General features: G+C 45.8%; 2 protein-coding genes and 1 long non-coding RNA gene across 13 annotated transcripts in view; 1 reads left to right on the top strand and 2 right to left on the bottom strand.

Annotated features, from left to right (window-relative positions):
* Positions 1-5,981, bottom strand: part of xpo7 (exportin 7) — a 46,478-nt gene extending 40,497 nt beyond the window's left edge. For 2 of the 3 annotated variants that reach the window (XM_061799168.1, XM_061799169.1), the window contains exon 1: positions 5,842-5,980. In XM_061799168.1, the coding sequence (XP_061655152.1) occupies positions 5,842-5,874 (33 nt within the window). In that variant the 5' untranslated portion in view covers positions 5,875-5,980. Of the gene's footprint in view, positions 1-5,841 lie in introns of all 3 variants that reach the window. The other variant, XR_009792031.1, reaches the window with a different exon arrangement.
* On the top strand, positions 4,586-8,520 carry LOC133489912 (uncharacterized). Its single transcript, XR_009792047.1, has 3 exons — positions 4,586-5,086; positions 6,631-7,047; positions 7,885-8,520. It is a non-coding gene; the product is annotated as an uncharacterized LOC133489912 (long non-coding RNA).
* Positions 8,521-8,891: 371 nt separating this feature from the next.
* Positions 8,892-26,943, bottom strand: LOC133489907 (RNA/RNP complex-1-interacting phosphatase-like). Of its 9 annotated transcripts, none has more exons than XM_061799178.1 (12): positions 26,408-26,943; positions 25,481-25,620; positions 25,335-25,398; positions 25,263-25,299; positions 16,696-16,771; positions 16,487-16,618; positions 14,297-14,420; positions 11,651-11,711; positions 11,534-11,580; positions 10,062-10,190; positions 9,750-9,860; positions 8,892-9,669 (listed from the first exon to the last, which is right to left on the bottom strand). In XM_061799178.1, the coding sequence occupies exons 1-12, from the start codon at positions 26,595-26,597 to the stop codon at positions 9,275-9,277; spliced, it is 1,506 nt and encodes a 501-aa protein (XP_061655162.1). In that variant the 5' UTR covers positions 26,598-26,943; the 3' UTR covers positions 8,892-9,274. The 9 variants fall into 9 exon arrangements, with proteins under 9 accessions (XP_061655162.1, XP_061655163.1, XP_061655165.1 ...); XM_061799179.1 differs by having other exon boundaries at positions 10,062-10,137; XM_061799181.1 differs by lacking the exon at positions 10,062-10,190.
* Positions 26,944-26,955: the final 12 nt, after the last annotated feature.

Genomic DNA, 26,955 nt, shown 5'->3' with positions numbered 1-26,955 from the left:
AGACAAACTAATAGATTGCTCCACAAGGTGGCACCTGGAGGTTACATCTGGAAAAATAGGGCGCATTTGAGACTAAGGGAGGATGGCATATGATCAGAGACACCCAATCACAAGCTTCGGCTTTTGATGTGATAGTGAAAGAGATGGGTGGGGACAAAAACTAAAAATCAGAGCTTTTGCGAGCATTTTTCCATTTCATTTTTAACTATATTGCATATTTACCAACTATATATGTATTCAAATGACATTTTATTCAGCAATCACCAATTTGAGTGTGTTTTTGGCTTGTGCTGGTATGCGATTCTGACGCTTTGCTAACCGTGAGCAAAAATATTGTGGCGGTATCACAATAACAGCTCTAAAACTTATTTTGAAATATTGAAACAACTTTTTTCATCGAATGTGCTCTGTAGGTACATTGCTAAACATAAGAAAATAATAGGGCAGAAACTAACGATGACTTCAATAATCCATAAATCTGTTGATTATTTTTCAATGACTAGATGAATCGCATTTTTAAATTTCCATCCCTTTACTCAAAATACGACATTTGCAAATGTCTTATTTTGATTAAAAAGCCGTCCACTTTCATGAAGTACAACAGAAAGCGGAGAATAGTTTCTGTTGGGAGGCTGAAATTACGAGGATTTGGACAATTTTACGTTAAAAAAGGTCTCTATGATTACGATAATTTGTCATATATAATACGTTGTTTGTTTTTTTTTGCTAAAGATTTCATTAAAAATCAAGGGTGTGTGTTATACATAGGTGTAAGAAAACATACTAAAATTAGTCAGCCTTAAGATGGCGAAAATCAACAACAAACTTCCCTGCTAATACCTCTTAGCGATATTCCTACACGGATTTAGCGTCTGGCAGAAACGCTCACCCGTGAATTTGTAATATAGCTTGAGTGCACGTATAATTACGTACAATTCTTTCGACTAAGTAAGTGCTCCCGTTGACGAAAGTACCGGGCGTGTCGTCACAGAGCAAGGCAAACATTTACCGCTCTGGTTTTGTTTGTCGCGTGCACTATGGGAAGCATTTCCCCCGTTTCAAATGAAATACAAATGACTCTGCGGATGATATGGATAACAGCAATTCTGGGGTGCATCTCAAGAGAGAGAAGGGCCCGATCGATTATGGCCGGCTAACTTAATCGGCCAATATTGGCCCTTTTCAAACCAGCAAAACACTGACGATTTTGTTTTTTGAAGGTTTATCAAAAAAAATTTAGACACAGAACACGTTACAACATAAGACAAAGATAATGACATTCAAACAAACACACAAAAAAGTTCTCTCCCCCCGTTGTAAAGTTAAATACTAAAGTATTGTAAAAGTGTCAATTGTTCTGCCTGTAATTCATATCTTTATTGGTTGCAAGAGTCAAGGGACAAAAATAGAAGTTCTTCTTTAAAATGAATCATCCAATGAATCTGATCTGCCGAATATGGGGAAACACCCGTATGGGTTGGGCCCTGCTCTGCTCGAGAGCGACTTCGGGGAGCGCTGGCTGTGTCGTCACCAAACGCCCGTCGCCTGTCAAGTCAACGGCCCACCGGGAGCGATCCGGTTATTCGTGCTTATTTTCGTTAAGAAATGGAAGTGTCATGTTACATACTGATTTGATACGAATGATTCGAAGAGCTTTTATGCCACAGCATCCAAAGAAAGTTGAAGCTCATGCAAAGCTTCCATGCCGCCATTGTACGTGACGCAAACGGAACATTTAGTGACCGACATGTTTGCTTTCAGCACGTCATACGATGGGAAGACACTTCATTTCATTTTATACTTCCTTGTTTTGCAATACAATATTAATATATTAGATACTACAGTGTTCCTATTTAATTTTTATATTTTTCATATTTGGCACAAAAGCAACTACAAAAGAGTCTCACATTATCTAATAATTTGCGTGTCACTCTTAAATAATTGATGCTTGCTTTACTTTTGCTTCTACTGTATGTTACCTTTAGGCCATGACCCACGGACTTGAAGCAAATATGCACACAGACGTCACGTATGAAGGCGTTTTGCCGTCTGAACATTTTCCAAACAACAACTGAATGATTAACGCTCGTGTGTGCGCGTCAAGAGACTCGTAGACTTTCATTAAATCTTTTGTGTAGACCGAAATTAAAAGTTGTCGATCAAATACATCATCTCCGGTCAGGCCGGATCTGAGACGCATATGTCCATAACTTTGTATTGAAGGCAAATGCAGAAGCTTTGCTTGGCATCAGCTGGCCCAAACTTACATACTGCCATAAAAAGCCACAAAAACAAGCGTTCTCAGCCTATACGATATGGGAACAGATGGCGCTCTTTTGCTAATTAATTCTATGCGCATGCACACAATTACGTCAGGATGATGTTTGGCCAACGCTCCCATACACGAGAAATTACAATAATTGATTATTACAATATTTGACGATTAATTCTTGCACCTCTAAAGAGAAAAATAGCAAAGCCGGCCCACATTCAATCAGTAAGTAAATTGAGGGGCGATCATGAGTTTAGTACGTTTGTTACTAAACATTTAAAACCACCAAATGAGGATACCACTGGCTAGAGGACATAAACACAAATAAAATGAGCCCTAGTTTGTAAGAATCTGTCAAGGATTAAGGATTTTATGCCACTTTTTATGTCACAAATCTGTCCAAATTGACTTGTCCAGAAATCAATGTCAATTCATAGGAAATCTGTGCCCAAAACCTTGACTCTTTGCTAGAAAATTTGCCGTACGTTTATTAGTTGAGACGAAATGTGATGTTTAAACTAGGCTTTACACGATCGGGATTTTTGGGGTCGATTAGCGATAACTGATCACAAGATGGCGCAATCAGAATCATCTTTATTTGCCAAGTATGTCCAAAAAACACCCAAGGAATTTGTCTCCGGTAGTTGGAGCCACTCTAGTACGACAACAGACGGTCAATTGACAGAGAACACTTTGGAGACAGAAAGACATTGACAAAAACTAGCAATAAAAGGTTGCTAGTTATCTGGTAATGCCGGTACAATATATATATGTATATATATATATTTTTTTTTTTTTTTGGACAATAGTAGCGCAATAATCTGGGACAATGTTGATTGTGCAAATGTTGCAGATACTCCTCAATCAGTGGGGGAGATGATACTCTGGCATGGGTGGCCAGTATTTGTGTACTTAAATGCTCCAAAAATGATATTTACAATAAATAATGTATTTGTTCATCTATTTATGCCAGTGAGTCATAGTGACAGACGAACAAATGAATGGTCTTCTATTCGATGGCAGGAAGTACATACAGTCATGAATGTACCCACTTTTTGTGACATTTTTGTTTGTTGGTGTGCCGTGAGATTTTTCAATGGTAAAATATGTTCCTTGGCTCCATAAAGGTTGGAAATCAGTGCTCGAGTCAGATCGTGGATTCGTATCAGTCAGGTCAAACCAACATTACGACATGACAGAAATAATGGGTGCCAACTTACTGTAATGAAATTACTTTATCGTAATTAAATGACGATTTAGAGCACGATTCAACAGAACGGCGGCATGTTTACGCACCACCGTCAGTGCTAGCACTGGCTTGCTAGGCTACATAACGTTTTGTTGCCTGCTTGCGAGCCGTACCGTGTTCAAAGTACGTGAACGTACCTCAAGCGAGCCTCAAACGAACGTCCTCTCCTGTCCCCAGCACCGGTGACCACCAAAAAGACATTTTCCCCCATTTTGTTTATAAACAGACGGCGCGATCCATTATTGCTGTCGTCGCCACGGTAACGAGTCTATCCAGTCGCATTTGAGTTGACAAGATAAAGCCCAATGATCGCAGTGGTATCAGAATACAAGATTTTATTGCAGTTGTCTTACAGTGCAATGGTGAAAGAGCAAATGTGTCTCGTCGTCGGTCGGATCCGGGCATTACGTGTTGTCCGCCGTCTCAGACATGTCTGTCTGTCCCACACAGCATTTTTTGTTTTTTTAACAACTTTATTGCCCGTCTGGTATTTACAGTACTACGTCAAAAGACACCCGACAAGGCTAAAAATAAACTAGCTTTTGGATTCAAATATACTGTGCACGATGGCGTGGAGTATATGTCTTTTGCGGAGCCGATCAATGTGAATGATGACAAAGCCGATCGGCATAAAATGCTCATTCTCGTCCGATAAAATCGGTGTAAAGTCTACTTTAAACAGACCGTTTTCAGAGTTTTCGATGAGGGCATCCGCTCGAGCCACCTCAACCGAAAGCAAGCGAATTGTCAGATTTACTGAAAACAAGAATAATAACAGTTCATCACATCGATCCACCTGTCAGTCGTGTCGAAAACCTATGAACGTGTGATTTTGTTGGCCACAATCGAGGAACATTTTCATCTTTGTCAGAACCACAGAAAATCTCTTCTGAATTGAACATTTCAAAAAGGAGGTGGTAAAGGGATTTCCCAACAACCTCACCGAAAAAGAAAAAAGAACGAGCTCGCGCCCAAAAAATTAAATGATGTGATGTGATTTTGGTGGACGGGAAAATAGAAAGAAAATGGCGGCCGCTTTTCTGGATTTGGAAACATCCCTAATTTTACTTCACATACATTTTGTGACATTGTTGTTTGGTGGGGTGCTGTGAGATTTTCCTTATGTAAATGGGTGCCTTGTCTAAGTAAGGGTTAGGAAATACCGTTTCACTGAATAATCATCCCGGGGAATAAACAACTAAATCAAGCTCGCTCATCGTTTTCAGTACACAATAACAACCACTCGTCATTAGCACAAATGCTAATGCTAACGCAAAACGACAGGTGTCCTGGCTGGTCCAGCATCACCGTTACAGATCACGTCCTTATCAAGTTTTATCGATAACAGGGCGACGTCTTATCGACAATGATCATAATGAACATTTGATCGAGTACGAAATTTAAAAATTATATTAAAAAAAAAAAAACCCAAACAACTAAGACTCCGGCAACGTGCGTCTCGGATGGCAGCTAAAGTTCATTGAAAGCAACGCGAGCGTTTGGGAAGCGTGGAGCGACTCGAAATCGACTTGAGCGAGACGCAAATGAAGACTGTCGCATTTGAAGTGAGTTAAAAGACGAGCGTGTGGCTACCGTTGGACTTAATAGCGCGTCGGCTAGCGCAACGAAGCATGCGGAGCTGCGCTTAGCTTAGCCACCGAACATGCTAACTCAACAACACGGCGCTGCTTGGTAACCAACATAAACAACACGGCCGCAAAATGGAGCTTTTTACACTCATTTCGAGCTCCCGCACGGCCGACCTTTTGTCCATTTATCGCCAAAAAGCACCAAAGCAGCTTGTTGACAATCGGGCGGGAGACGTGGCTGTCTCGGCTTATGCTAGCGTTAGCATGACTAGCTCGCTACTTCCAGAATGTCCCACAAGAACAACCAAAAGTGGCTTTAAATGTGTCGTTCGTGAGCGTCCACGTCATGATTAAGAGCGATCCACGAGCGCCACTCGAGCACTTGCTTAGCCGTGCGCCCGCCACAATCGCCGCTCATTGTTTCTTCAGCAGTCGGCGATTCACAAGACCACACTCGCCCCACGGAGAAGCACTCCCTTTCAGGCCACCACGCCGTAACGAGTCAACCTCGGCCGGGTCGCCGAGCGTCAAATCCCCGCGCGGCTAAGCCCCACCGAGCTAACGGTTTGACAGCAGGCCACGCAGCGGCATAATCGGCGGCGGCGTTCTTCGCCCCTCCAGCGGGCCCGGCCGCACCACGGAGCTCCGCGCCCGGACCGGCGGAGCTCGTGAAGCGCGTTCGTCGCGCGCGGACGTCGCGGCGGTTGCAAACACGCCAAGCCCCCGCTTACCTGCACATGATCCGCCATTTTTCTCCATTTCATGCGCCTCTCACTCCGTTTATGGCTATACAAGCGCGCGACAGCGCCCCCGGCGGCAGCCCCGCGACACTGCCGCCAAAGGCAAGCGGAGAAAAGCAAGCGTGGACAATGACACGAGGGCGCCATATTGTCACCCAGCCTGGCGTAACGCCACGCAATTGACTCGTTCCAAAATGTACCCGAACGAACTTTAATCCCAGTCAGTATCTAAGGGATATTTACCTTTACCATAGAAATCCCACTATATATTATAGATCGATGTATATAGATGATGATTAACACCATAGCCAGTTAGTGAACTATAAAAAAAATAGGTCCCGATTATTAAAACCACCATTGGTTTCTTTTCCATCCACCCCTCCTCTGAAGCGTTTCTCCTCCTGACGGGTCGCTTACGGGCGTGCTGCCGCCTATCCCAGCTGACTTTGAGCGAGAGGCGGACGACACCCTGAATTGGTCAAATAGGACTGAAGTGAATTTGGGGAGTGATTCATCTGCGTACCGCCAGAGGGAGCCCACGGACCGCTAGTGGTACTTGGAGGCACTTTGAGAACCAATTCGATGACACAGTTGGTAGATAGGCTTGTTTTCGCTGCCCCAGCTAAACTCGAGCCGCTCTACCATCGAGCTCTGAGATTTATGACAGACTCGGCATACTACTTGTATTTGTACACGCAAGGTGCAGCACTAGAGTGTACTTCTTGATAAGCTTCTTTGTTGTATCTGCTCCAAGTTGGTGATGATTCGAAATTCTTGCAGGAATCTCAGATCCAGCACCAGGTTGCGTTCGAACTGAGGCTGATTTGACTTTGGCCCTCGGTCCTGGACCCAGCTTCAGAGGCGACTCGAAGTGGCCTCGTTGGTCTACCTGTGTACTTTTCGACTCAAAACTTCCTTGAGAGCAGCTCCAGCTCACGAGCGGACGGAGGTAGAAGCACGCAGGTGGATTACAGACGATGTCATCTGAAGGAGGTTACCGACTGTAAGGTAGTGGTAGGGGAGAGTGTGGCGAGACAGCAAAGAAGGTGATTCTGGTGGTGGGGAGGAAGATTAAGAAGACAAAGGCGGAGCAGAGAACCATGTGGTGGAAGCTGAGAAAGGACCAGTGTTGTGCTACTTTTTCGGGAAGAGCTGAGACAGGAGGAGCTTCCGGAAGACTGGACCACTACAGCCGAGGTGATCAGAGAGACAGGCCAGGAGAGGACTTGGGGAGGGCAGGAGGGGGGAGGGGGAGGAGACTTGCTGGTGGAAACTCAAAGTACAGCAAATCATACAAGGAAAGAGGTTAGCTAAGAAGAAGGTGGACACTGAGGGGATATTACATATATATATATCATTTATTTATCTATCTATTCAACTACTATTCATATTTAAAAGAACCACCAAGTTAACAGTGAACAAGTAAAATCATATTTAAAACAAATGAAATAAAAACAATATATATTCAGCAAATAGAAATAATGTAGGTAATCCTAATTAACCTAAAACAGGAAAATTTCAGTTTGATTTCATGTCAGGGGAGAAAATGACTGTACCTGCTATTACTGCTGTGCGCGCCTTGGCCTCTTAGGGGCAGTGTGGTACGATCCATGCAGGGAGCTACACGTTTGCAGTCAGAAAAAGTAGAAGAACATCGAGAGAAAACATTAACTCGTCTTTCACAGATGAGGAAGAATATATGCCTGCGAGTTATATTACCTGTCAGTATGTGTTGCTTCATAGTTTATGTATAATTATTTGTTATTTAAAGGTAAATCCCACGTGATCTAATGCTAATTCTAGCTAACCTGTCAATGGAGTTTTCTATTGACTGTTAGCATTAAACTGGCGATTTTTAAACGATAATGTGTGTCTTGTATTGGAATATAGAAGGCGTGTAATTCTTTTTGTTAGTTTAACAGTAAACTGTACGATTTACCGGTCCATCTCCGTTCCTCCCCTCACCTACGGTCACGAGCTGTGGGTCGTGACCCAAAGAACGAGATCCCGGATACAAATGAGTTTCCTCCGCAGGGTGTCCAGGCTCTCCCTTAGAGATAGGGCGAGAAGCTCGGTCGTCCGGGAGGATGTCAGAGGTCCTCCGCATCGAGAGGAGCCAAATGAGGTGGCCGGGGCATCTGATTGGGATGCCTCCCCGGTGAGGTGTTCCGGGCACGTCCCGCCAGGAGGAGACCCCGGGGACGACCCGGGACACGCCGGAGAGACTACGTCTTTCGGCTGGCCCGGGAACGCCTCGGGATCCCCGCGGAAGAGCTGAAAGAAGTGGCTGGGCGTCCCTGCTAAAGCTGCTAAAGCTACTGCCCCCGCGACCCGACCTCGCATAAGCGCTAGAAAATGGATGGATGGATAACAGTAAACTACACGAGGTGTCATTAAACAGTTTAAAGCACACTCAAGGAGGGCAGAGACTTTTTGTCTGTGTGTGTCATGCACACACACACACACACACACAAACAAACACACAGTCTGTGTGTCACTTATATCGGTACTAAAAATACCCCAAACAGTTACATTGTTTAATATAAAACATAAAACAAAAGATCTTTGTACCTTTGGATTATTTTGTCACTTTGAGAGAAGAGAACAAGAAAGCAACCGATTTTGATCACCCGATATCGATCAGCTGACAATCACGTGATCTGATCGGGACATCCCTAATAAATACCAATACACGAATGCAGGTAAAATAACGGTAAAAATAAATGCCAAGTAAAAGGAAACGTGATACGGAGCAGATGTTGGCAAAGTACGGCCTGCGGTCCACAGCCGGCCACCCTCGCAGTCTTCCTGATGTCAAAATAAGAGATAGGACAGGAAACATTCTTATTTACTGCACGGACGAGTGAAGTGGGGGGTTTTGGACTGATGAGAATTTAGGATCCCCGACTAGTGACGGCTAATATGAGGGAGCAGTTGGTGCTCAAAATGTCAGCACGCTTTGAAAATCTCCAAAAGTTATGCGCACGAGACATGGTTTTTGTCAATGTCGATAGAATAGTGATACGTTTATATACTTATGATCTGCTTCTAAATGTGTTTATTTGATATTTATTGTTATAAGAACGAATACCAAGTAGCAGCTTATTGAAACAATACATATATAAATACATTCAATGAATATGGAATACAATTGAAGTCAGCATGTTCCAGTTTCTTACATGGCCCTGCGTTATTAACGTTCATTCAGACAGCCCTGGGGGAAAAAAAACACATTTCATGACACAATTAATCTTTAATAACTTGAAAGAGTTAGCTTGCAAGCAAACTGTTAACGGGTTAGCCTTGGCAGAGGTATGGCAGCCTCCTCATTTTCTCTTTGCTCAATAAGGCGAAACAGCCAGGAGGTGCTAAAGAAGAAGCTCATTCAATAAAACGTATTTGCGAGTCGTCCATCCTACGAAGACTAAAAAATGCCACATGAAATTTCAGCCCCACCCCTCATCCTCACCCCTTTGCTGATTGCCCCAACGGGGGGAGTAGCGAGTGAGGGCGGGCGAGGGGGGCGGCCGAACGTTTCTGGGCCGAACCAGCTGGCTGGCGGCACGGGACAACGCCTGTCCGTAGAGGTGGGCAGGGGGCTGTGTGGGCGGTGAGGGAAGAAGGCTGCCCAAAAGTGGGGGCTGGCCACGCTGAGGGCGCTCATACTGGGGGCGGTTATGAGGGGGTTGGTTGGGGTGGTGGTGCTCATACTGGGGGGGGTATTTAGAGGGGTGGATATGCGGGGGCCAGTGATGTCGGGGGCCTTCATAATCGGGCCACTCGGGTGGGCGTCGACTTTCGGCTCCTGGCGGGAAAGATCTGCGAGGGGAAAAAACGTGGATGAGGGTGACGCATGACCTCGTCACATGCCCGCGCCCCCTCCGAGATGGCGTCCATACCCGTAGGCGCCGCTCCAACGCCCGTCTTCAGGCAGGCGACCGTTGGCGCGTCTCGGGTGGGCTCGTCCTTGCGTCGACGGCGGCAGACACTCGTTGTCCATGCCCTCGTTGCTAGGCAGACGAAAGCATGTGCAGGCGTGAGCGGGAAATGCGCATACACACACACACAAACAAACAAATGCACACATCCACATACTCATTGCTCAAACACACACACATACATGAAGATAAAACAAATGCACACACTGAACAAACACATACACCATCACAGCCCAACAAACAGACACGCAACAAACAAAAACAATGCGTTACCTTCTTCTGGGTCCGCTGCGAAGGTCGTCGATGTAGTTGCTTCTCTCGATGTCGTGACCGCGACACGAGTTGAACACTGAAAACACGCGCACGTGTTCGTTCGGCTCTCGGGTTGGGACAATTTACCCGCTACATCGATGTATGGATTTATATGAATAATAATTCATTACATGTATAAAGCACTTTTCATGATACTCAAAGACACTTTACAATTGCACACACCATTCAGCGGTAGTGGTAAGATACTTGTGTAGCCACAGCTGCCCAGCAGGGGGCAGTCTGACGGAAGCGTGGCTGCCATTCTGCGCCGACGGCCCCTCCGCCCGCATTCATTCACGGGCAACCTGGGTTAAGTGTCGACGACGACATTCGCTCGGGCGGGGATACGAACCGGCGATCCTCCGGTTGCGGGGCGTACACTGACCTTCTGTGCCACACCCACTTTATTATTTATATTCCTACGATGCAACGGCACGGATGTGCGCTTGGCAACTTAATAACTCGATTTAAAGGAGGTCAATCAATATATGTATATATGTATCAATATATATATATGTATATGTATATATATATGTACACTGTGGTAAACATGAGCCTGTCCCAGCTTTTTTGGGACGCGTTGCAGCCATCAAATTCTAAGTTAACGATTATTTGCTCAAAACAATCAAGTTGATGAGTTTGAACCTGAAATATCTTGTCTTTGGAGTGTATTCAATTCAATATAGGTGGAACATGATTTGCAAATCATTGTATTCTGTTTTTATTTATGTTTCACACAATGTCCCAACTTCATCGGAATTGGGGTTGTTGTTCAAGTGTGGGAACTTTTGCACGTCTTTACCGTTATTCCGATTGTATAAACAGTGTAAGAGCTTTCATGAGTCGGGTTAGGGTTTGGTTTTTCCTACTCGTATTACAGTATTTCTATGTTGGACAAACAACAGCAGAAGAATTGTTGTTTGCATTTTCTTTTTGATGATAGATTATTGTTATGTTGAAAAACCAAAGGAGAAGTCGCAGCACGGTTCAAATGTCTCTTGCACTTGCTGTTCTTTTATTGAAAATGAAGACGAAAAGAGAAAAGGTTCACCTCCTGCGGATTCGACCTGAAGTGTTTATTGTATTTTATTCAAATCAAACGGGAATGAATTTGCCATTAATTGTTGCCGATTTTGTTATGGATTCCTTTCTAGCCGATTCCCTCCCAAGAAGCGTCACCTGCACTTTCTGGTTGGCAGGTCTTCATTTCACAGTCACCCCGCTTGAAGTTGGGCGAAAAACTTACCGAATCGATTTCCAGCCACCGAATCGTTTTGGATCGTTCGAAATGAAGCGATATCGTCTTTAAATGCGATCGGCGGCCGCCGATCGTGATACGAAGCGAAACGTTGTTCAAGCGAATCGTTACGCCTCATGTCGCTCCCAAAGATATGTGTTCGTCTGTGTGTTTGCGTGTGAGAGACGCCACTCACATTTGATGGCCTCCGCGGGATCCATCCCATCCACATCGATCAGGTACCTGACACGCACACACGCACGCACAGTAAATGTGGGCCGGCCACGCCCGCGTGTGACGCGCACGCACGCACCTGCAGATCATGTAGCCCGTCCGGTTGAGTCCGTGCGTGCAGTGGACGCCGATCAGCTTGTCTGCAACGCAAACGTTGACAACGGGTGACGCCCGTACGAAACATCCATCCAAATCTTTCGCTGGCAATTCTCAAGCTTCTGCAATTGTTGGAAGCTCGTGCAGCACCTTTGCGGCGCCTCTCTTAACCGTGCTCATGCTCTCGATTGAATTTTGACCTCTCGACTCCAGAAAAATCGTTCATGTCGTCTAAACCCCAAAACGCTGACTGCCGCTTGAGCCGACATCTTTGAATAATTCAAACTTTAGCGCTCCATTGCTAACACTCATGCCAGTTAGCCGCGGTTCTCCCGGGTAGGTCACGAGTGCGTCACGGGCGGACCCGGACGACGACTGCTGGGCATGTGCGTCACACAACCGGTGAGCAAGCAGGAGGAATGGCGAGAAAAACAACGCTTCAAAATTAAAAAACAACCGCGTCGACTTTGAATTATCACTGATCTTGATCGTTGATGGAGTTATGACGAGTCGACTAATCTTGTCGGCCCTCCTTTTTGCGTTTTCAGCACTTACCTTCCAATGTATTTCATGTATTTACAAACAAACCACGACAATGAGTTCAGTTCAAGTTATAAAATCGACATTTAGAATGTTGAATGGAACTGGATTAAATAGCGAAGCTTGCGGTCGTTGTCGGGAGATGAGCGCCACGAGCCGGTTACGATGAAGCGAGCCAACAATCCCACGCTTGGTGAATTCTGCTTCACGATGACGTCATCGAATGATCCTAACGCGAGGTCGCTATGAACGCTTGGCCGCAGAGATTTCGCCAACGGCCAATCAGAGCGAATCTGTTTTCCATATTTACATCGAGAAATTCGAGCAAAGCTATTTACATGTCGCATATCAACGAGAAACGGCCGTCTCAACTGCCGAGCGAAAAAGCCCGACGAGAATAGCTTGAAAAAGGACATTCTCGGCATTCGTGACCCAAATTATCTCGCAAACCCGATAAAGAGAAATTTGAAAAAGGGGCTCTTGAATTGATTGAAAGACTTACGGTGTACACGTCAGCCCTCGACTCTTTGGCTCCTCGTTTCCAGATTTGTCGCAGTTAACTAAAACAAGCACTTGGACTCTCGAAAATATTTGAAAACAAAGAAGGAACTATCGGAGTGCAGAACGCAAATGGGGCTCCAATCCCATGACTTGCATGTGAAGGATTTACCGCTTCAACTCAATCAATCTATTAAAGATGCACGACCAAATTACTTTTCTGATTGACTCAACAGGAACAGCAATGACCCCAGGTCAAGTCCCCCTCCTCCTGACATTCCTGCATCACCTTCTCCAGATTGCGACGGCTTCCTATCCTTCTTTGTCGCCAAAATGGAGGGGCTCACATCTCATTCGGCCCCCGCGACATCTCCTACCCGCTCCTTCCCGTCCTGAACTATTGACCCAATTTTCCTCGATTACCCTTCAGCGCCTCCTTAACACCGTTGCCCAAACGTATCCCTCCTCTAGTCCATGGGACTTGCACCCAATCAACTTTCTCAGATCTGTCCTACCTGTATTTAGCCCCTCCCTACTCAGTATTATTACGTATTCTTTCTCTCCTGGCACTGTACCAGACTGTTTTTCAACCGCCAGTGTCAAGCCTCTCCTTAAAACGCCCCCTCTTAAGCCAACCCAGTTAGAGGATTCAATAACTACTGTATCTCCAGACTTCGGTTTCTATCCAAAATCCTCGTTAAACTCCACCGCCGAGTCCCTCGGGGCTCCGTCCTCGGTCCGACATCATTGTCATGGTACAGACTTCCTCTTGATCAGTTGTTCGGCCGCTTTCAGGAAATATCATACCATTGCTATCTTGATGATACCCGGATCTATTTTTCTGCCAAACCCAATAACTTGAACCAACTTGCCGCCCTCCATGAGTGTCTTGCCGCCACCAAAGGATGGATAGATCAAAGTTTTCTTCACCTTCTTTTTGGTACGGCTTGTCACCCTTTTCCATATAAGCCTATCTCCTGTTCTCTTTCTGCCTAGGAAGCCACTTTCCACTTTTTCTTCATCTGAACCCTGATAAAAACGATTTTTTTTGAATTGACGATTTTTTATATAATTCTTTGTCACTGCTGCTACTCCGTTCATTGGCCCACTTCTCCAGAACAATAAATCCACTGCTAAGAGTCTCAAAAGCTGACCATGCATTTGCATTCTAAGCACCAACTCTGTGGAACCACCTTCCACAATTTGTTAGATGTGCCGAATCCTTGGACTGTTTCAAACAACGCCTAAAAATTCATTCATATGGTTAGCGTCCCTTTTGTTCCTATGCCCGTTTTTTATTGTTTCTATTTTATTGTAGTTGATTTTCTCGGTTGCATGCTTGGCTCCTTGTCTGCTTTATCCACGTTTGTCTATTGTAACCCACCGGTTTGTGTGTTTGTGAAGCACTTTGTAACTGTGTTTTGAAAGTGCTATATAAATAAAACCTTACTTATGTCAGATTGACGTCTGGCGGATCCTCACAGCAAGAGCTACCGGAACATCAAAGCTAATTTCTGTTAGCCACTCTAAGGGGTTTCGAATTAGGGACCATTGAACATCGTGCTGTCAAATATCCACCAAACACACTCACCGTTGTCGCCGTTGTCTCGCAGGAATCGGCGTACGGCTCGCTTGAAGGCAAAGATGGCGTTGTCGGCGGGGACCACGTGACCCTTGGTCAAGACCTTGACGTAGCCTAGCGACACCGGTAGATCCTGTGTCGGGTGGCAAAATTACGGGAGCTGAGGGGAATATGCCGGGAATTTACAAAACTGGAGGTTACCTCTTAATAGGGAACTTATTGCCCCGATTTAGGAGTTTTTGCGTTGCGACTCGTCACATGGAAACTTTCCAGAAACTTAGAAAGCTATTGAATTACCCAGTTAATTGCCATTAATTTCCATGGAATGTTTCCACTTTAGAATACTTAAAAAAATTCCCCTGCTTAACTTGCCGTGGAAATTTACAGGAAACTTTGAATGAATGAATGTGATTTTTTTCGGTCAGCATCATAAATCGTAAGTCAAACAATCAAGAAGATTACATTTATTACATTTCGTGACATTTGTCACGAAATGTAATAAACATTACTTTTGTCAGATTCCAGTGAGTTCTGTGACCACTGTAGGCTTTTCTTTCATTAAAAGAGGGCCTGGAGTTCAATGCGTGGATGACGACATGTTCAAAAATGTAAATATAAAAAACACTTCGCTGTGATATGCTCCTGCAATACGCTGTCCTTTCCTACTGTATGTTGGACCAACATACAGTAGGAAAGGACAGCGTACCTTTTCACCTCTCCCTGACCCGAAGACACGTTCCACAAAGTTGACAGAAAGCTGGTACAAAGGTTGAAAAGGCCCAACGTCACGTGCTCAAAAGCCGAGGTGCCGATTGGCCGAAGAGCACGTCCGTGTAGCTCCCATTGCTTGACGTGTCACAGCTCATTTCAAATTGAATCTGAATGTGAAAATAGAGATGATCAATCAATCTTACTTTCAAGTTCATTGAACTTCAGTTGGCGGCACGGTGGCCGACTGGTTAGAGCGTCTGCCTCACAGTTCTGAGGACCGGGGTTCAATCCTGCGTGGGTTTTCTCCGGCCACTCCGGTTTCCTCCCACATCCCCAAAAACACGCACGGTAGGGTAATTGACAACTCTGAATTGTCCGTAGGTGTGAATGTGAGTGCCAATGGTTGTTTGTTTGTATGTGCCCTGCGATTGGCCGGCAACCGGTTCTGGGTGTACCCCACCTCCTGCCCGATGACAGCTGGGATAGGCTCCGGCACGCCCGCGACCCGCGTGAGGAGAAGCGGCTCAGAAAATGGATGGATGGATGAATTTCAGTTCCAAACTTCAAATCTCAGATTCAGTTTTTCAATGCAATGTTTCAAATGAAACAATACAAATTCAAATGATGCAATCCAAATTCCGTTTTTTTTTAAATGTAATTATTGAAGTTTAACAATTCAAATTCAATGTTTTGTTGTCTCCAAAGCGTTCTCTGTCAATTGACCGTCTGTTGTCGTACTCGAGCGGCTCCGACAACAGGAGGCAAATTCCTTGGGTGTTTTTTGGACATACTTGGCAAATGAAGACGATTCTGATTCTGATTGCTCCATCTTGTGATCGGATCGGTGATCGGTTATCGTTTTTTTAAACTCGCTGATCGGCCCCAAAAATCCCTATCGTGTAAAGCCGAGCGTAAACATCACATTTCGTCTCAACTAATCTGTTGTCGTACTGGAGCGGCTCCAACTACCGGAGACAAATTCCTTGTGTGTTTTTTACAAACTTGGCAAATAAAAATGATTCTGAAATTCAGTTTCTGGTGGCACATACTGTGTTTCAGCCCACTGGATTCCACCCGACGGCGACAATAAATAAAATATGGCTAATGACTTCCACTTTCTAGTATAATCCATTCCTTTGGTCTGCAGGCCTGCCAATGACGTCACACCAAGACACAGAGGCAGTGTCCATTTTGGCTGGCAAAAGGGGGCGCTCCAAAGGCCATTAGTTACTTAATAATTGCGCCAAAATGCATTGATATTATTGGAAATGACTGCAGGTTTCCTTTTCTTCAGCAAAATATTCATCCAATTAACTTGTCAGTGAAATATGGACTACTAAGACCGCATAACTCCTTAACTTCCCATGCTAACTTTGCGGAAACTATGAGTGTGCAACGACGGCATGTTTCCAATTGCTCCAATTTGGAATCTTTCAAAACCTCCGCAGTTTAACTTCCCTGCAAAGAGCGAGCGGCGCCGGCTGGTACCTGCGGCCGGTAGTAGCGCGTGGTGAAGGTCAGGTCCACGACGAGACCCAGTTCTTGGCCGTCTCGGCGGATGGCGTCCAGCAGTTCCCACGGTCCGAACGTCTGAGAGGGCATCAGCTGTCGGTTGAGAGACTGACCGGGACGGCGGGTTAGGCGTCGGCGTTTCCCACGGGCCGCGAAAGCATCGCGGCAGACGCCGAGGCGCTCACCTGATTGAGGGGAACCTTGAAGGCCACAAAGCGAGTCCCGTGGAGTCGCTTGCCCACCGCTTGGTAATCCAGCCACCTGAACACACACACACACACGCACGCACAGCTCAGGTCAGGTGGTCTCAAACTGACCAAATAATAAATGATGAGCGCCTTATTTTTTAATTCTTATTTTTCAACTGAAAAGCTCCAAAAGGGGAGCGGCGCACCAAGCTGAGAGTTCAATACCTTGATTTACGAGTGTCATTTTTTCCCATGACCAAGCTCGTAACTCAATTTACTCATATGTGAACTCAATTTCCCCCCCGAATTCAATTGAAATGTTGAAATTGAAATGAACTCCCCATATCGTCAACCCATTGGAATCTTTTGTCTTCAGTCACAGCGCACGTACCAAAACTAACAAAACAAAGAGTAGACTTTTAGTTCAGTAGTCCGCGTTAGAACGTGTGTCTGTTTTCAGCAGGAATTCAAGTGTCGAAAAATGTCAACTTCCTCCGTTTGCAAAGAAACTCCTTCCATTGCAAAAGGGCTCGGAAAGCCCTTCAAATAATTGCCGTATCTCGACGAATCAGGAACTCGGCAGCTTTTTCATATAATTCATGGACGCATTTTGTTTACAAATCTTCATGAGCCTTTTGTGACCCCGCCCCCCTCCCCCTCAGCGGCCTTGACACCAAGATCATTTTTAGCAACATCATTCGGCCTATCAAGACCTTTTTTCAGTCAATGTATAATTCGCACATTTCAAGACGTTTTGGGAATTTTCCTTTGTGGTCGATTCGCATTCAAATATGAACAAATACGGCATCTTCAAATCGCGTCACATCAACATCTCGCGCTTTTTTTTTACCTGAAGATTGTATTGTGGAAAAATGTAAAAAAAATAAAAATAAATCTTCAGCATCATTCGATTAAAAGACTAAAAGTGGAGGTGATTTTTATTTTGGCCCTTCCCCGGCTCAACAGGCGTAGTGGCAGAACAACAATCGGGACAGAAAATGCCCGCCGTGTGCGTAATCGGCGTTTCTTCCCATGGCCACAAAGTCACTAAGTGTGATGTCTTTCATCTGCAGTGGGGACGGAAAGTATTCAGACCCCCTTCAATTTGTCACTTTTTGTTATATTGCAGCCACTTGCTAAAATCATTGAAGTTCTTTTTTTGTCCTCATTCATGTACACACAGCACCCCATATTAAGCGAAAAAAAACGGAATTGTTGAAATATTTTCTGATTTATTAAAAAGGAAAAACTGAAATATCACACAGCCATAAGTGCAGGACGTCCTCGAGTTACAACGCACTCGACCTACGACGTTTCGACTTTACGACGCCCGTGCCTCGTCCGCCATTTTGTCCCGGCACCATAGTGTTTCTGCTTAGCTAGCGCATAGCGCTTGTCTGTGTTTGTGCGCCGGGAGTATCTTTGCCTTTTTCGCCCTCTTTTTTTCACACTCTCAGCAGTAATGGTAAGTACAGCATCCTATTTTTTTATTTGAATGTATTTTAGTTTCTTTATACGAAGTGTTAACCTTTCCCGCTACGGTCACCTGACCGTGGTCGGGAGACGCAGGGGTGAACTCCCTTCTCTCGTTGCGCCGATTTGCTGCTTCGATGGCTTCCTTAGCTCCTCTGCACATTCGACGTCAACGGGTCCTCCGCTAATCGCTACTCTTCCCCGGTCGCCGTCACTACACTTGCTACTGTACACACTCGCACCGGCGCACACTCCTTCCTCCTTCGCAGTCCCGTCTCACTCACACGTCGACACACACGCCCACACACACTGAGCTTGCTGTCACAATCGCGTGCGACAATACCCGTAACAGAAGTATTTCGCCGTAAATTTCGACTTTACCGGTGAAATCCGACTTGCGCGGAAAATCGTGTTACGTCGCCAGCGTAGGAACGGAACTCGTTCGTAAATCGAGGACTTCCTGTATTCAGACCCTTTGCTGTGACACTCATATATTGAACTCGGGTGCTGTCCATTTCTTCTGATCATCCTTGAGATGGTTCTACACCTTCTGTGTTTGATTATATTGATTGGACCTGATTAGGAGAGCCACACACCTGTCTATAGAAGACCTTACGGCTCACAGCGCATGTCAGAGCAAATGAGAATCATGAGGTCAAAGGAACTGCCTGAAGAGCTCAGAGACAGAATTGTGGTAAGGTACAGATCTGGCCAAGGTTACACAAACATTTCGGCTGCACTTAAGGTTCCTAAGAGCACAGTGGCCTCCATAATCCTTAAATGGAGGACGTTTGGGACGACCAGAACCCTTCCTAGAGGTGGCCGTCCGGCCAAACTGAGCCATCGGGGGAGAAAAGCCTTGGTGAGAGAGGTCAAGAAGAACCCAAAGATCACTGTGGCTGAGCTCCAGAGATGCAGTCGGGGGATGGGAGAAAGTTCAAGAAAGTCAACCATCACTGCAGCCCTCCACCAGTCGGGGCTGACGGAAGCCTCTCGTCAGTGCAAGCTCGCATGGAGTTTGCTAAAAAGGACTCCAAGATGGTGAGAAATAAGATTCTCTGGTCTGATGAGACCAAGATTGAACTTTTTGGCCTGAATTCTAAGCGGTATGAGTGGAGAAAACCAGGCACTGCTCATCACCTGTCCAATGCAGTCCCAACAGTGAAGCATGGTGGTGGCAGCGTCATGGTATGGGGGTGTTTTTCAGCGGCAGGGACAGGGAGACTGGTTGCAATCGAAGGACAGACGAATGCGGTCAAGTACAGGGATATCCTGGACGAAAACCTTCTCCGGAGCACTCAGGACCTCAGACTGGGCCAGAGGTTCACCTTCCAACAAGACAATGACCCTAAGCACACAGCTAAAATAACAAAATAGTGGCTTCAGAAGAACTCAGTGACTCAGAGCCCTGACTTAAACCCAATTGAGCATCTCTGGAGAGACCCAAAAATGGCTGTCCACCAACGTTCACCCTCCAACCTGACAGACCTGGAGAGGATCTGCAAGGAGGAACGGCAGAGGATCCCCAAATCCAGGTGTGAAAAACTACATCATTACATCATTCCCAAAAAGACTCATGGCTATATTAGCTCAAAAGGGTGCTTCGACTAAATACTGAGCAAAGGCTCTGCATACTCATGGCTTTATTTTTTTTAGAACTGTGGGAGAAGAGAAATAAGTCTAGAGGTTGGTTATTTAAAAAAAAGAAAGAAAAAAAGAAAAAAAGGTTTGACTACAGTTTTGAATAGAGGAAATACCATAGCTATTTTTATATTATTGGGAAATTGAGCGGCTTATAGTGATCGGTTAAAATCCAAACTTTAGCTTAGCTTAACGAGCGCCACTTGTTTACGTTCAAGTTTTGTCACCTGTCTGGAATCCCATTTTTCCGGCCGTGGCGAGGCATTTTATATTAAAATGTTTTCTTCCACTTCGACGTGAGCTAAATGCAAATAAAATGATTAAAAAGGACTTTGGAGTTCATAAAGAGTCCTCTTCGCTCATAAATTGCACAACCTCCGTCACATTTTTATTATTCCTACACAGCGAGGCGTCGCGTGGCGATGACGTCACCAGACAGTCCGGGACTGAGCTGCGTTCACTGACCAAACAGGCCCTGAAAAATGTGACGCTCGAACTTGTCATCGCCGATCGAAATGGTGATTGTCCCTGCATTTTTGTAGTTATTAGGTTTGTTTCTTGTTTTTTGGAGGGGTGAAGTCCTTGTTGTTCAAGTAGCGACTTGTTACCCGCTCTAACATGACTAAAAAACGCGTTTGCAGTTATTCAAACGTAAGAATATTTGACCGCCAATAATTGAACGCGTCATCGTACACGCGCAGTCACGTGTTTGGATTCCTCCCCCTGAAGCTTCTCAGCAGTTTTTTTTTTTATTACAGTGGACCACTGCTTTTCGCACGGGAAAGGGACCGGTCCCGACAGCAAATAATTGACGCCCATTATAATGGCATTGAAAATACATATATATATTTTAAAATATAGGTGGGATAGGCTCCAGCAACACTGAAGAGACAACAGGAAGCAGAGCTGGAGGTGGCAGAAATCAGAATCAGAATCAGAATCATCTTTATTTGCCAAGTATGTCCAAAACACACAAGGAATTTGTCTCCGGTAGTTGGAGCCGCTCTAGTACAACAGACAGTCAATTTACAGAACACTTTGGAGACATAAAGCCATTGACAAAAAACAATTGTGCAAAAAGATGCAGAGTCCTCTAGCACTTAGAGCAGTTCGAATGACTAATATTGCAATAGTCCGGTGCAATGAGCATTGTGCAAAGGGCGCTGAGACTTCAAGGAGTGTATGCGGTTTAAAGTGACGAGTAGTGCGATAATCTGGGACAATGTTGGTTGTGCAAAAGTTACAGATACTCATCAATCAGTGAGCAGATGCTACCTAATTATAGGTTAGGTGTTTAAGAAGTTGATCGCAAGAGGGAAGAAGCTGTTGGAATGTCTATTAGTTCTAGTTTGCATTGATCGGTAGCGCCTACCTGAGGGAAGGAGCTGGAAGAGCTGGTGACCGGGGTGCGGAGGGTCCGAGAGGATTTTGCACGCCCTTGTCTTAGTTCTGGCAGCGTGCAAGTCCTCAATGGTGGGTAGGGGGGTACCGACAATCCTTTCAGCAGTTTTTATTGTCCGTTGCAGTCGGAGTTTGTCTTTTTTTGTAGCAGCACCAAACCAGACTGTGATGGAAGAACACAGGACTGATTCGATGACCGCTGTGTAGAACTGTCTCAGCAGCTCCGGTGGCAGGCCGTGCTTTCTCAGAAGCCGCAGGAAGTACATCCTCTGCTGGGCCTTTTTGAGGACGGAGTTGATGTTGGTCGCCCACTTCAGGTCCTGAGAGATTGTAATTCCCAGGAACTTGAAGGTCTCGACGGTTGACACAAGGCAGCTGGACAACGTGAGGGGCAGCTGTGGCGAAGGATGCCTCCTGAAGTCCAGGATCATCTCTACAGTCTTGAGCGTGTTCAGCTCCAGGTTGTGTCGGCCGCACCACAGCTCCAGCCGCTCCGCTTCCTGTCGATATGCAGACTCGTCACCGTCCTTGATGAGTCCGATGACAGTGGTGTCATCTGCAAACTTCAGGAGTTTGACAGTCGGGTTCGCTGAGGTGCAGTCGTTCGTGTAGAGAGAAGAGCAGCGGAGAGAGGACACAACCTTGGGGCGCCCCAGTGCTGATGCTGTGTGTGGATGAGGTGGCCTCCCCCAGCCTGACCTGCTGTGTCCTGCCTGTCAGAAAGCTGTAAATCCACTGGCAGATGGCAGGTGAGATGCTGAGCTGGAGAAGCTTGGATGAAAGGAGTTCAGGGATGATGGTGTTGAACGCTGAGCTGAAGTCCACGAACATGATCCTCGCGTAGGTCCCTGCACTGTCGAGGTGTTCTAGGATGAAGTGCAGTCCCATGTTGACTGCATCATCCGCAGACCTGTTCGCTTGGTAGGCAAACTGCAGGGGGTCCAGCAGGCGACCTGTGACACTCTTGAGGTGGTCCAGCACGAGATGTTCAAAGGACTTCATGACCACAGATGTCAAAGCGACAGGCCTGTAGTCATTCAGACCCGAGATTGCAGCTTTCTTGGGGACTGGAATGATGGTGGAGCGTTTGAAATAAGATGAAACTTTGCACAGTTCCAGAGATCTATTGAAGATCTGAGTTAAGACTTGAGCGAGCTGGTCCGCGCAGACTTTGAGGCAGGATGGGGACACAAGGTCCGGGCCTGCCGCTTTGTTAATCTTTTGTTGTTTGAAGATGCGTCTCACATCCTGTTCATGGATAGTTAACGCAGAAGTCAGAGGTGTGATTGTGGTCGCGGGTGCGGCCGGGTGGGTGTGGGGTGTGAAAGTGTCCTTTTCAAATCTGAAGGTATTCAAGTCGTTGGCTAGTGTGCTATTGTTCTCAGCTAGGGGGGATCGTCGCTTGTAATTTGTCAGCGATTGGAATGCATGCCAGACTGATTTAGAGTCGTTTGCGCTAAACTGTTTTTCCAACTTTGCTGCATAGTTTCTTTTTGCAATGTTAATTTCTTTAGTCAGCTGGTTTCTAGCTCGATTATACAGGGCCCTGTCCCCGCTCTGATATGCGTCCTCCTTAGCTTGGCGAAGCTGCTTAAGTTTAGCAGTGAACCACGGCTTGTTGTTGTTGAATGTGCGAAAAGATTTTGTTGGTACACAAACCTCTTCACAGAAACTGATATAGGATGTGACAGTGTCCATATATTCATCCAGGCTACCAGCTGAATTTTCAAAGACACTCCAATCTGTGCAGTCTAAACAGCTTTGAAGTTCCATCTTGGCTTCATTGGTCCACTTTTTGACTGTTTTCACTGTAGGCTTCGCACATTTAAGTTCTTGCCTGTACGTCGGTATTAAGTGAGTTAAGCAGTGATCAGACGAGCCCAGGGCTGCACGAGGAATAGCACGGTATGCGTTTTTTACCGTAGTGTAGCAGTGGTCTTTTCCCTGGTAGGACAGTCGATGTACTGCTTGTATTTAGGGAGTTTGTGGTTGAGTTTAGCTTTGTTAAAGTCTCCGACAATAATGAGGGGTGAGTCCGGGTGTTTTTTTTTTCAATTTCGTTGACTTGTTCAGCGAGCGTTAGCAATGCGGCGTTCGTGTTAGCTTGAGGCGGTATGTAGACTCCAGCCAGTATGAATGATGCAAACTCACGTGGCGAGTAGAATGGTTTACAGTTTAAGAATAGCGACTCCAAATGCAGGCTGCAGTGTGTGCTGAGCACCGTGACGTCCGTATACCATTTTTCGTTGATATAGAGGCATATCCCGCCGCCCTTTGTTTTCCCCGATGATTCCATGTCGCGGTCCGCTCGATGAATGTGGAAGCCGGGAAGCATGACAGCGACATCGGGTACAGCGTCGCAAAGCCAGGTCTCCGTGAAGCACATGGCCGCGGAACGTCCGAAGTCTTTACTGGTCTTTAACAGAAGATGAAGCTCGTCCATTTTGTTGGGTAGGGAGCGTACATTCGCGAGGTGGATCGACGGGAACGCCAATCTGTGTCCTCTCTTGCGGAGTTTCACCTGAATGCCGGCCCGTTTCCCTCTGTGGCGCCGCTTCCGTCTCCATGCGCTGAAAACCGCGGACGCCGCTCCGGTGAGTAACTCGGGGAAAAAACTGAGCGGATTTGCGAACGTTGGTGACAGAAAGTCCGGAGTAGCCTCCTTGATGGTTAGCAGGTCTCCCCTTGTTTAAGTGAGTCGTGTAAGGTCTCCAAAGACGGACGAAAAACACAAAAACAAAGACAATACTAGAGAGCTCGTTACCGAGGCGACCACACTGGTAGGCGCCATCTTGGATATCTAATAAAGATGTTAAGGTTCGCTCTCGGAGTGACCAGGTTGGATCAAATTAGAAATGAGCTCATCAGAGGGACAGCCGAGGTTCGATGTTTTGGAGACAAAGTTCGAGAGAGCAGACTTGGATGGTTTGGACACGTCCAGAGGAGAGAGCTCGAGGCAAGAGAGTTTGAGGAAGACCAAAGAGAACGGTTGATGGATGTCGTGAGGGAAGACATGAGGGCAGTTGGTGTTGGAGAGGAGGATGCAGGAGATAGGCTGACATGGAAAAGGAAATGTAAATGTGAAGCAATGAAGCTAAATGTGTGCTACAAAAATGAAAGTTGAGCATCTTGTCGAATTGAAGAATGTGGGGGGATACACAGGAGCCTTGAGGAACTCCCCCACTCCCTGCTCACTTCACGCCATCAGCACGTCAGGACCCTTTTTTTATTTTAGCAAGAATGCACCAATTCCTTCTCGCACGCTGGGAGAACTTGCATTCAAGTCACCACACATTTTCAGATTTTAATAATTTTCCAACTTTGCTCACAAAAAACAAAACAAAAAACCCGACATTATTCAAATATTCAAGACAAAGTGGTTTTGCCTTTATGGTATTTGCTGTAGTTCTCCTGGCACCAAACCACCTTAAATAGTTACATGCAAGTCTAAAACGGTCATGGAAGTGCAAAGCCCCCTTCCACAAGCTGGCTGTCACGTTGGACTTCAAAATAAATAAATAAATAAATACCATTCTGGCCTACTTGCTATTCCACCTTTCTCTGCACTCACGGCCAACAACGAGGCGCTCTTAAGTGGCCACGCCAGCCCAAAGCCCCTTTCCTCATGCTGGCTGCCAGGACGGAATATAAAAAAAAAAAGAACATTAAAAAAACCTTCCTTGCTCTTCCGTCTTTCTCTCTGTGACGTGTACGCACTCAGGGGGGACAACGAGGCGCTTTAAAGTGGCCGCGTTATCCCGAAATCCCTGTCCGCCTGCTGGCTGTCAAGTTGTACTTTGTGTTTCCGCTATTTACTACTACATAGTTATCAGTGTTTCCGTGTTTTCAGCAATTATCTTCAAACATGTAGAATGCGTTTCCCAATTCACTTTCGAAACAGTCCCACTGCAGATTCCATGGACGTGGCAACTGAAATCTGATTGGACAATGAATAAATACATAAATACATTGACATTCATGCACTGGAAGCAGTGCAGCCAAGAGAAGCGAAAAGACTGTCGGGAAGAAATGAAGCCAATTTCATTTACCTGCGACGGTGGCGTACATGACGGCCGCGTTGACGGGCACGGACACGTTCGTGCCCGTCAACGCTCGCCGGGAATCAACGGTATCCGTGGATTCCCGCTCGCCGCACGAATCCACGGTGGCGTCACCATGACACGCCTGAGGGATGGCGCACCTTCGTTACTGGGGGTCACGCGGAGATCACGTGACCGGATCCCGGTCACATTCGCCGGCGTCTCACCTGGATGAGGAACACTTTGGCCATGCGCTCCACGTCGGCGCGGTCGAAGTAGGCGAACACCCGCGACAGCCACACGGGGGCGCCGTCCGCACCCAGCACACAGGTGGTCACATTTGATTGGTGCAGGTGGTCACATGGCACTGACAAAGTTCGATTAGTAATAGGTGATAAGAAGTCAAGTCCTCTGTTCGTTAGTTTCACTTAAGTAACAAGTAGTGCAGTTTACTATTACGTAAGGTACTATCATGTAGCGCAATGTAGTAGATGTTAATTAATATAACGTACATTAATTCAATGACGTGTACAAAATGTAGTGTAACATAATGAGACGTTATGTAGGTGAATGTACTATAATGTAGTGTACTGTAATGTAGCACACAATACTGTAATGTAGTTTAATGTACGATGCTGTCCGCTGTTTTAATGTAGTATGCAATAGACAAGCTTGTAAAGCAGTTCTATGTTTTTACAGTAATATACAGTACTATTACGTAGTCTAGTCATATTATGCAGTTTAATGTACAGAACTATGATGCTGTGTTAGTGTCCTATAATGTACTCTATTGTAATGTAGTGTACTGTAGTTTCATGTACTGTGATGGAGTGTAGCTCGCAACGTAGTGCAATGAACTACAATGGAATGCACTCTATTGTGTTTGTGTTAGTGTTCTATAATGTAATATATATCCGGTTTTGCAGTTACATAGTGTAACAATGTTATGCAGTGTAATGGACAGTACTATAATGTAATGGATTAAAATATAGCACACAAACTGTAGTATACTTTATATTTCGTATGACAGTGTGCAAAGTGTAACCAAATTAGTGCACTGCATGTAGTATACGCTACTATGTGTACTACTGTGTACTATATTTACTATGTTGATGTCACAGGCAATAACGTAAGGTCGTGTAAGGGTGCGTGACCTTTTCGGAAGAGCCGGTAAATCTCGTGGCTGTTGAGGTCCTGGTGGATGTCCACCTGGAAGTCGAGTTTGCTGAGGACTCGGTGAAGTCTCCTGGTGTCCTCCTTGGCTCCGTGCCGAGCCCCCAACGATACACCCGGCTCAAAGTTGGCCACAGACACCAGCACCGCCCGCTTGGCGACTTCCTGCATGTTTTCCTTGAAAATGACTTTGCGGAGGTTCCGCGCCGTTAAAGATGACTCGGGCCACGCCCCCGGTGCACCCGGGTGACCAAATATGGGCGCTTCCTGCTGCTCCGTGACACAACTCGGGGAAAGAACACTTACAGTTAACGTGATAAGCGCGTGCACACACACATCTCGTGCAAACGCGCAACAGGATGTGAACAACCTTTATAGGGATGGCTCAGACGCGCACACGCTTATAAACACACATACAAATGCACACTCATAAACACACGCCGCGCCTTTACTAACACGTACACCTTATGTGCACAGACACACACACATATTCATAAACACACACCTTGTGTGCAAACACGAAGTCACA

The sequence above is a fragment of the Phyllopteryx taeniolatus genome, chromosome 15, assembly GCF_024500385.1.
Source record: "Phyllopteryx taeniolatus isolate TA_2022b chromosome 15, UOR_Ptae_1.2, whole genome shotgun sequence".
Classification (NCBI taxonomy): domain Eukaryota; kingdom Metazoa; phylum Chordata; class Actinopteri; order Syngnathiformes; family Syngnathidae; genus Phyllopteryx; species Phyllopteryx taeniolatus.
Note: the sequence above shows the minus strand (reverse complement) of the source record. Positions and strands in the feature narration are given on the sequence as shown.

Bases quoted from the DNA above. Each gene is read 5' to 3' on its own strand.
- LOC133489907 (XM_061799178.1), bottom strand. From the start codon at position 26,597: ATGCAGGAAGTCGCCAAGCGGGCGGTGCTGGTGTCTGTGGCCAACTTT. The intron at 25,399-25,480 runs GTGAGACGCCGG...GCCATCCCTCAG, and splicing joins CCAAAGTGTTCCTCATCCAG to GCGTGTCATGGTGACGCCAC. The intron at 11,712-14,296 runs GTGAGTGTGTTT...TTTGCGTTGCAG, and splicing joins GCGAGACAACGGCGACAACG to ACAAGCTGATCGGCGTCCAC.